This window comes from Mus caroli, chromosome 7 (assembly GCF_900094665.2).
Source record: "Mus caroli chromosome 7, CAROLI_EIJ_v1.1, whole genome shotgun sequence".
NCBI lineage: Eukaryota > Metazoa > Chordata > Mammalia > Rodentia > Muridae > Mus > Mus caroli.
In genome coordinates this window covers 132,196,030-132,205,188 of record NC_034576.1, presented here as the reverse complement: position 1 = coordinate 132,205,188, position 9,159 = coordinate 132,196,030, and the positions used below count along the sequence as shown (strand labels likewise).

Sequence of the window (9,159 nt, the reverse complement as noted above, 5' to 3'; positions counted from 1 at the left end):
CTCACTTTGTAGACCAGGCTGGCCTCGAACTCAGAAATCTGCCTGCCTCTGCCTCCCGAGTGCTGGGATTAAAGGCATGTGCCACCATGCCCGGCTTGAACTTGTTTAAAACAGGTATTTCACTTTAAAAAAGGTAGGGTCTTTTTTTTTTTGCGGGGGTTGGGGGTTGTTTTCTGTATGAAATAAATTCTTTATAGTCTTTCTAGTAAACATTAATTTTGGGAGACATTGTGCTTGGGGAGAGATAAGCAACTTTTTGGTGGGACAGTCTGGTGGTCGCCTGTGGGGTCTCCCTGTTAAGGAGGAGTCATCTCTCTCATCCAAGGCCAGGACTGGGCACTTTGTAAGCGCTTGCGCATTTGCCTCTGCCTCTTGGTACCTAGTGTTAAATGGCCATAGCCAGGCTAGAGAAGGGCACCTTGTGACCCAACTGGACCATCAGTGGTCACTGGGAAGTGGTCTTTGTCCACTTCTGAGTCCAAGTGGGAGGATTTGCCTTCTGTGGTTTCCACAAGTCCCTTGTCGGGGAGGTGGGCCGTGTGTGGGTGCAGAGCCGGGGAGGTGGGCCGTGTGTGGGTGCAGAGCCGGGTGGAGGAAGCCTTGTTCTGTGGAGTGCTGTGTTTGTGGAGGAGCTTTCCTGGGTTGTGTCAGCTCCTTTCTGGAGCCAGAAGTTTGCTTAGGGCAAGATGGAGATCCACCTGTCTGTGTCCAGATGAGTCCATAGCCTACCCGATACCCCAGTCTCACACGGGACTGTAGTGAGTTTGTTCCCAGCCTCAGCCATTGACATGGGTAGCTGAGAAAACCAGAGAGCAATTTCATAATGCGTTTGAGACCCATGGTTATTCAAGGTGGGAGGGGGGGGGAACACTTAATTCCAGAGCTGTTCTCAGGGCAATGTATTCGTGGTCTTAGAGTATATGAAACTCTCATACACTCTCAGAGAAAGTGAGTTCTGACTGCCTTGCATTCCAGCACCATGACCTGGAATCTCTGTCGTACGAGGCGTAGTGGACCCAGAGTTGCGTGTACCGGTTCTGGGAAACATTTGGGCAGCTGGATAGTTGTGGATGGCCCGAGTGGAGTCTTCACTTTCCTAGGGAACGATTGCTTTCCTTGTCCCCAGCTTGTCCCCAGTCTTTTCTCTCAGCCCCTGAAAGACATGCTGCCCTGGCTGAGATCTACCCTAGACTTTTGCTGATGAACTATAAGTCAATTCAGAACACCTGAGTCAGGTACTTTTATTGTTGTGACAGGGCATTCAAGAGTCCAGAGGAGGTAGAGGCTGTTTAAGGGGCAGTGTGAGCAATTACCTAGATTTTGTTATGGAAGGAAAACAAAAACAAAAACAAAAAAACTCCACTCACAGAAACTCTCTGAAGTGTGGTGTGGTGCAGGTTTTTCTGCTTGTCCATAGAGGTGTGTGGGGCTAGACTTAAGATAGAACACACTGGCCTTCTGTTCTGATGTGGAAGGCTCCATCTGCTGTCTGGGAGTCAAAGGGTGTCTCAAGTCTGCTGTAGTCCAAGGGCATGTGTCAATTCTCAGGAATAAAGACAAACTTGACTCACCCTTCCCCATACTGTCTTTGCTTCCGCCTGCTCTGTTGTCTGTGAGGTCCCCTCTGAATGTTCAGCTTCATCCAGCATAAAGGGAGACCGCTATGACTTGGTGGCCCTTAAAAAGAAGAGGGGAGAAAACCCACTTCCTCTGTTAATCTCCCACATGTACCGTGGAAATATATGAAAAGCACATTTAGTTAAAAGCTTGATTTATGGCACTTGGTAAAGAGATCCCGGCATGTAAGGCTGCCGAATTGGAGACTGTGAAGAGTGTGCGGCTTTCTAAAAACCGCCTGCCAAGATTCTGGGTGGGGGATGGGGGGTGGAGCAACAGTTTACTACAGTGTTAGTGTTTATTGTTTATAAGTGACTTCTAACAGTGGGATGTTTTTAAGTGCGTTGAAAGGGAAACTCCAAAATGGAAGTTTCTAGATTAAGGATTGAGGACTATCTGAGGAGGGAAGTTATAACTACAAGAGAAAGAGAAGAAAGGACGTCTGTAATAACAGTGGTGTGAGGAACCTTCCAAGGTGGGCGGTGGGGCCACCATTCAGAGGCAAGGAGCCCCTGAAAGGCCAGGCTCCTCCGGGGACCCCTGCTGGGGATTTTGCCAAGCCCTCCAGACAGGTTGCCTTTCTGAGGAGAGGCGAGTGAAGAGAAAGCCAGTCATGCTTTATAGCCCCAGAGAGGATTTTAAAAGTATAGTAAAACGCACGGAGGTAGAATTAAGATGGACCTCTGTAGACAGGGAGAGCAGAGTCTGTATGCTCAGACACTTTGCGTATTTTCTTACCCTTTCTCCCTCTGGGTGTTTTTTTACAAAGGTGTCTTCCAGACTTGTCCATTGAACCTGAATCTGCACTGTGTATTGAACAGAATTCCCACACGTGAAGGCATTTTTACATTTTGATACCAATATGCAGCAACAACTGCCAAGGTTTTTTTTTTTTTTTCTTCCGTATTAGTTTAGTTTTTTTTTTCTCCCCGTTTTCCATTTTGAAAATGTTGCCCTTACAACCTTGCGGAGGTGCTCTGTTGCGGGGTGGGTGTGTGTATGGGAAACTTGCACCCCAGGCCTGTGCTGTGCATTCTGTTTGGGTCAAAGGTTCTCCACAGAGTAGTTAATGTCAGATTAGGTGGTAAACCTCTCTGTTTTGAGGTAACCCCTAAGTCATGGTCACCAGCGGGACCTTGCTGCTCTACGGTTTTTCTTCCTCTCCCCTAATTCCTACATTAAAACAATATATATATATATAGCCTTGCTTACTGGAGCTCCAGGCTATCCTGGCTGGCAGTTTAGGGTCCCATCTTGTAAATCAGACTCGCAATTCAGGTGTATACCATCTAAAATCAGGACAAGCTCACCTAGTAGAGCAGACTGGTGAGCTATGGCTATTCCAGCTCAGCAATAAGCACTTGATGCTGTCTTCATTCTGTCCTGCTAACTCTGAGACCACATGGAGATGTAGACCTCGCAATCTGACCTTGACTTCACGGTGTCATTGACCAGGATGTAGCCTGCCAGGGCATCTTGGCCCTGGATGATCACCAGGTCACACATTGAAAGATGTGGAAACATCACAAAACAGCCTGGGGTGGGGGGGAACAAGAGAGAAGTGCCAATGGGGATCTTGCTAGTTTCTAAACTGAAGTCTGCATAATTCAACCCTGTGCCTTCTTTTCCTGCTGTTCATATTTATTTTATTCCAAATGCTATTTTGGCTAAAGAAAGAATGTCTACTAAAACACAAAAGAAACACAAGACCAGGCTAATAAAATCTAAATGATGTAGAAAGTTCTAGAATAAGACCTGTTTCCTACCTTGCCCCCTATTCTTGATCCCTCACTCTCTCTCCAAAGGTGACCACTGCTAAATCCTTAGATATCTTTCCAGAAAACATTTCCTGCCTTGCTTCCCAACTCTTGATCTCTCTCCCCAAAGGGGACCATGGCTAAATCCTTAGATATCCTTCCAGAAAATGCCTGTGGTCACAACCCATCCTGTAAGCCTCTATGTGTTGAGTACTGACTCCCAAGGACAGGCCACAGAAGCTGCGATGTGCCACTAGCCTCTGGCCATTACCATCATTCAGAACTGTGGTCTCCTGAGATTTCCCAGTTAGCGTCCCCTCCTCACTGGTCTTAGCACACAGTGGGGTCCTAACAACTAAGCTAGGAACTTTAGGGTTCAGTGATGTAGAGGCAAGCTGATGATGGCCCTATAAAGAGTATCCTAGCTACACACAGTCTCTGTTGGCTCTTTGCTCCCTGGGGTCTGTGTTGTCTCATTACTGGGCAGACTTTTACTAGTTTGGCTGTAGCTTCTTGCCTCTGATTCTCTGGTGTGAATTTTTACTATATTTCTACTGGGAGATGATTTGTGTGGAAGGACTGCCAGAAAGATCTTAAAAATTAAAAAAAAAAAATACATGCCTTCTGCAAGCATAACTTGTGATCCTGATTCAGAATGAGTCAGGTGGGTGGCTCCACAGGAGCACTATGGACCAGCCCCATTCCAGAATCTTCTGAGTCCCTTCTCTGTAGATGGAGCTCATGACGTTTTTGTGGTCAGTGGAAAGTGGACATCTTGATGTTGTCAGGAAACTTCTGGTTTCTGATGCAGCCTGCTCAGCACAGCTAGGCTGGATACTATGTGGACAGTGGGAGGGGCTTGGGAGTTATCTTTTGTTCTGTTGGGGTGGAAAACCTATTCTGGAACAAGGGGATTAGATTCTAGAGGCACTTGCATGTTCCCTGCCCATCTTCCCCTGCTTGCTTCTGCATTTGCCTTAGAGATTGGGATCCTTGAATGTATGGCTCTCTATTACAGAATTACCAGGTTCCTTCTTCTTTTTCTTTTCTTCTTTTTTTTTTTTTAATTAAAAAAAAGCATCAATTTTTTGTTGTGGCACAAGGAGTAAATGTCCTGTCTGCATAGTATAATGTATATACAGCTTCTCCTTGTCTCCTTGGGTACGGGTAAGGTGGCTCAATGGACAAAGGCGCTTATGACCAAGCCTGGCGGTCTGTAGTCAGTCTTCAGAGCCTATGTGGTAGGAAAAGAGAACTGACCCTCAGAAGTTTTCCTCTGACCTCCACACTGATATGCACACAAACACATGCACACAGATACATTTTTTTTTCATTTATAAAGAAAATCACCTTTCTCCTTCCCAAAAGATACTTAGAAGGTTCAGAAAAGTCCTTATGTGTATTTTAAATAATAAGATTTCATATCAAAATTTGCTTACTGATTTTAACATTTCTTTGTGGGCTTTTTTTTTTTTCTTTTGAGGAGGGGAGGATAGGGTCTCTGGGATTGAGCTTAACAGGTAGCCAAGGATAACCATACTGCAAACACTTTTCTTCAATTCTATTAAGGGTAGTTGGGTTTCCAAAGAGCAGAAGGGCTTGCCAATGGGACAGTCCTGGGAACAACATAGGTCCTTGGGTTCCTCTGATGAGAGTCTAGGCTCCACATGGGAAAGTTCCTTTAGCTTTATCTTTGCCGGCTGAATTGAGGAGTTTGTATACTCAGCGGGGGATTGTCCCCCACGTGGGAGCTGGAAGCCTGGTGTGCTGCCTGAGTGGCTCTTGTCTAACCTCACACCCATGTCTCCTGGACCAAAGCCTCAGTTGTGGTCTGAGGTGAAGGCAGTATCCAGCAGCCCACAACAATCACACCAGGATTGTGTAGTCATTCCCAGGCACAGGCTTCGTGTGGGCTCTGGGTATTTTTTCTTTCTCAGAAATCAGCCAAGGAGAGACGGTGTGTTTAAGAGATAGACACTGGGTCTGACCTAGACTGATATACATCAAGGTAAACAAGAAAACTTGGTGAAGCCCTGTGTGCTGCTGGGTGAGAGAGGACCCTTCCCGTGTGGTTCTCAGTGCAAGTGTCTTTTCCTCAACCCTTGGTCTCCTGTGTTCACTGCTCTGCTTTCTGAAGCTAAAGTGACAAGAGTCAGCCCATTTTCACTATATAGTCTGGACATCATCAAGTTTCAGAAGGACTGGGGAGAGACGGAGAATAGCCTCCCCGTGCCTGGGACTCTGGATTTCTTGAATAAAAGACCTTTGAGTTACCAGAATGCCCTTTCCCTCTGTCTTAGCTAGGATTTTATTGCTGCAAAGAGACAACACAATGTAACTTTAAAAAAAAATTATTTATTTATTTTATGTATATGAGTACACCATGGCTCTCTTCAGAGACACTAGAAGAGGGCATCAGATCCCATTACAGATGGTTGTGAGCCACCATGTGGTTGCTGGGAATTAAACTGAGGACCTTCTCAAAGAGCAGTTGGTGCTCTTAACCACTGAGCCATCTCTCCAGCCCCCAGTGCAACTCTTATAAAGAAACACATTTAATTGAGCCTTGCTTACGGTTTCAGAGGTTTAGTTCATTATCGTCATGGTGGGAAGCATGGCAGCTTCCTGGCAGACACAGTGCTCTAGAGAGAAGGAGCTGAGAGGTCTACATCTTGATCCACAGGCAGCAGAAGGGGATTGTGTGCCATACTCTTTGAGGTTTGAGCAAAGGAGACCTCAAAGCCCACCCCCACAGTGAGAAACTCCCTCCAACAAGGCCACATGTTCTCTAACAAGGCCACACCTCCTAATAGTGCCGCTCCCTATGGGCCAGGTATTCAAACCATCACACCATGCATATCTTACAGCTTTTCCTTGAGATCTTTGTACTTTGGAGGCAATGGCAGCACGGATGACCTCACTTGTTAGATGTTTGTGAATCCCTCCCTGCTGACTTGATTTTGGATGTGTTTTTATTTTATGGTGCTGGACATTGTACATGAGACAAGCATCCTGTAATTGAGCCCAGCCTTTGAGTTAGTGATCTGTAGGCTGAGCAGGACTAAGAAGATCTTGGTTAGTCAGAGTTCTGAGCAGGGAAAAGCCAAAAAAACTATAATGAAATCAGTAGGGTCTGTCTGCACATTCTTAAGTGGCTGTCTTAAAACAATTAAGGTAAGGGGCTGGAGAGATGGTTCCTCGGTTAAGAGCACTGGCTGCTCTTCCAGAGGACCTGGGTTCAGTTCCCAGCACCCACATGGCAGCTCACAACTGTCTATACCTCCAGTTCCAGTCTGACATCCTCACATAGACATACATGCAGGCAAAACACCAATGTACATAAAAATTAAAAAAAAAAAAACCTAATTTTTAAAAAGTTGAGATGAAAAGAAGAAATACTATGATTAAACTTCTAGAAACATTTTTATTTGTAAACTTGACCTCCCACGGTCAAGGATCCTGTGACTTTTCATTTTGGCCCTTGTATTTTGTTGGTTTGTTTGTTTGTTTGTTTGTTGTTTAGTTTAGTTTCTTGTTGTTTGTTTTGTTTTGTCCTTTCCTGGTTCCTTCCCCTTTCTTTGTAAGCACTCCTGCTCTGGCTGGGTCCCAGCTCACTTCCAGCCTCCTCAGATCGAGCCAGCATTACATCTGCTGCTTTGCATTTTGTATACAGGTTTCGGCCGAGTCCAGCTCCTCCATGAACTCCAACACCCCGCTGGTGAGGATAACAACGCGTCTGTCCTCAACAGCGGACACCCCGATGCTAGCAGGGGTCTCCGAGTATGAGTTGCCAGAGGATCCGAAGTGGGAATTCCCCAGAGATAAGTAAGTGCTCCCTCTGGGAGGGTCATGGTCTGCACCTCCTGGGACTGAGCGCAGGTCTTGGTCGTGGGAGTCTCTCATTTCCACCTGTGTCTTGGTAATCAGGGACCTCCGAACTGTAAACTTCAGCAAGATGGTGCAATTGACAGAGCTGCTGGTGCAGATGGTAGGCTACCAGTCTGTGCCCTTGGGGTGGAAGACTAACCTTAGCTCTGGGAAGTGAGGATCCTGGAAGGCTGGCAGCTTCCTTCTTGTAGGATTAGAGTCTAAACAGCTTGAGAGTAACAGAAGGTGGAAAATTTGGCTCTTTCTGCATCAAAGACACAGGAATACACTCCCAGCTTGCTTGAAGACAACTAGTCTGCCTCTCTTGACATTTTCAGTGTCTTCCTAAGATTGTTAGTGATATGTTTAACACACACAGCATGGTGTGTGTGTGTGTGTGTGTGTGTGTGTGTGTGTGTGTGTGTGTGTACAGAGATTCAGAAACACAAAGACAAGCTTTCCCAAGTCTGGGTATGGCCAGCTCTAGTTGAAAGGGGAAGGAAGCTTAGGCCCCCTTGGAGCTTCGTGTCACACTATTCCAGGTACTTTGGTTCTCAACATAGAGATCTTTACATATATCCTAATCCAGGGCTGAGGAACTGTCTGTGTAGTCATCTATGTCAGTGGAAAGAATTTCCAGTTTCTTTATAGACTGTGGTGAAAAGAGCATTCATTCATTCCTTCATTCATTCAGGGGATGTTTAGTGGACATTTTTGGGGTGAGGTATGAAAGAAAACACAAAGAATGGTTTCTTTACCTATAGAATTTTGAGAAAGGAAGGTATGTTTCTCTTGACCCTTGCCAGCCTCCTCGCTGGGTGTGATTATATAAATAGCTGGGCTCGTGTGCACATTCCTATGTCTACAAGGCTGGACTAGGGAGTTGTGCTCATATGCTAAAAACTTGCAGCTTTTGGGTTGAGCCTGTGCTTTGGGCCACCTGTGACACCACAGTCAACAGTGTGAGTCTGTGTTGCCCGGCAGCTCCCACCCGGGGGTACCCAAGTGTGGAAAATCTGAGCGCTATGCATTTCCAAGCAGTGTTTAGCACAAATGTAGGTGGAGCACATTTCCAATGAATGAAGGCTATTTAGAAACGGTTTATTAGGTTGGAGGCAGAAGTTACACAAAGAGAGGTTTGTTATGGTTGTAGTAACAGGGGCAATAGGACATAAATTAGCCATTTTCCAACGCAAATGTTTATTTTCTGCCAAGATGTTCAATTTAATTTTAGTTCTTGACTGAAAAGGGGGTGCCTTCAGCAGAGCAAGTGCTGGTCTCCATTTTCTTTTCCTTTTTTGAGCTTTTAAAAGCGTTGTGTACTTACTGCAAATGCTGTTTACTGAGGACAGCTCAATACTTGCCTGTACTGGGCTTATGGTTTTTTGGTTTTTGTTTTTTTTTAAAAACAAAACAAAACAAAACAAAACAAAACACCCCGAAAAGCAGACTCAGGCTGGAGCGGTACCTCTGTGGTCTAGAGCGGTACCTCTGTGGTCTAAAGCAGACACTGCTCTGTAAAGGACCAGAGTTTAGTTCCCAGCACCCATGATGCGTAGCTCACAACCTCAGTAACTGCAGATCTGGGGAATCTGTCTGGGCTCCTTAGGTGCCTGTACTCACATGCCCATACCCTCTCCCCAGAAACACACATACACGTAATCAAGAATAAATCGGGGGAAAAAAAAACATAAAAATAAAAAACACACTCCTAAGTATTTATTCCAAAGACTTCTTCCCTGTTCCTTCTGGAACACCTAAAATAATATCAGGTCATTTGTCTGTTGTGTATAAAACTTACTTGCTTAAAAATGTAATTTGTAGCCGGGCGTGGTGGCGCACGCCTTTAATCCCAGCACTCGGGAGGCAGAGGCAGGCGGATTTCTGAGTTCGAGGCCAGCCTGGTCTACAAAGTGAG

The 9,159-nt window shown here is 45.7% G+C and overlaps 1 protein-coding gene across 13 annotated transcripts in view; it reads left to right on the top strand.

Moving 5' to 3' along the window:
* The window catches only part of Fgfr2 (fibroblast growth factor receptor 2), a 105,039-nt gene that overhangs the window by 74,814 nt on the left and 21,066 nt on the right, over positions 1-9,159 (top strand). For all 13 annotated transcript variants that reach the window (XM_021169080.2, XM_021169077.2, XM_021169079.2 and 10 more), the window contains one exon: positions 7,048-7,199. In XM_021169080.2, the coding sequence (XP_021024739.1) occupies positions 7,048-7,199 (152 nt within the window). The remainder of the gene's footprint in view (positions 1-7,047; positions 7,200-9,159) is intronic.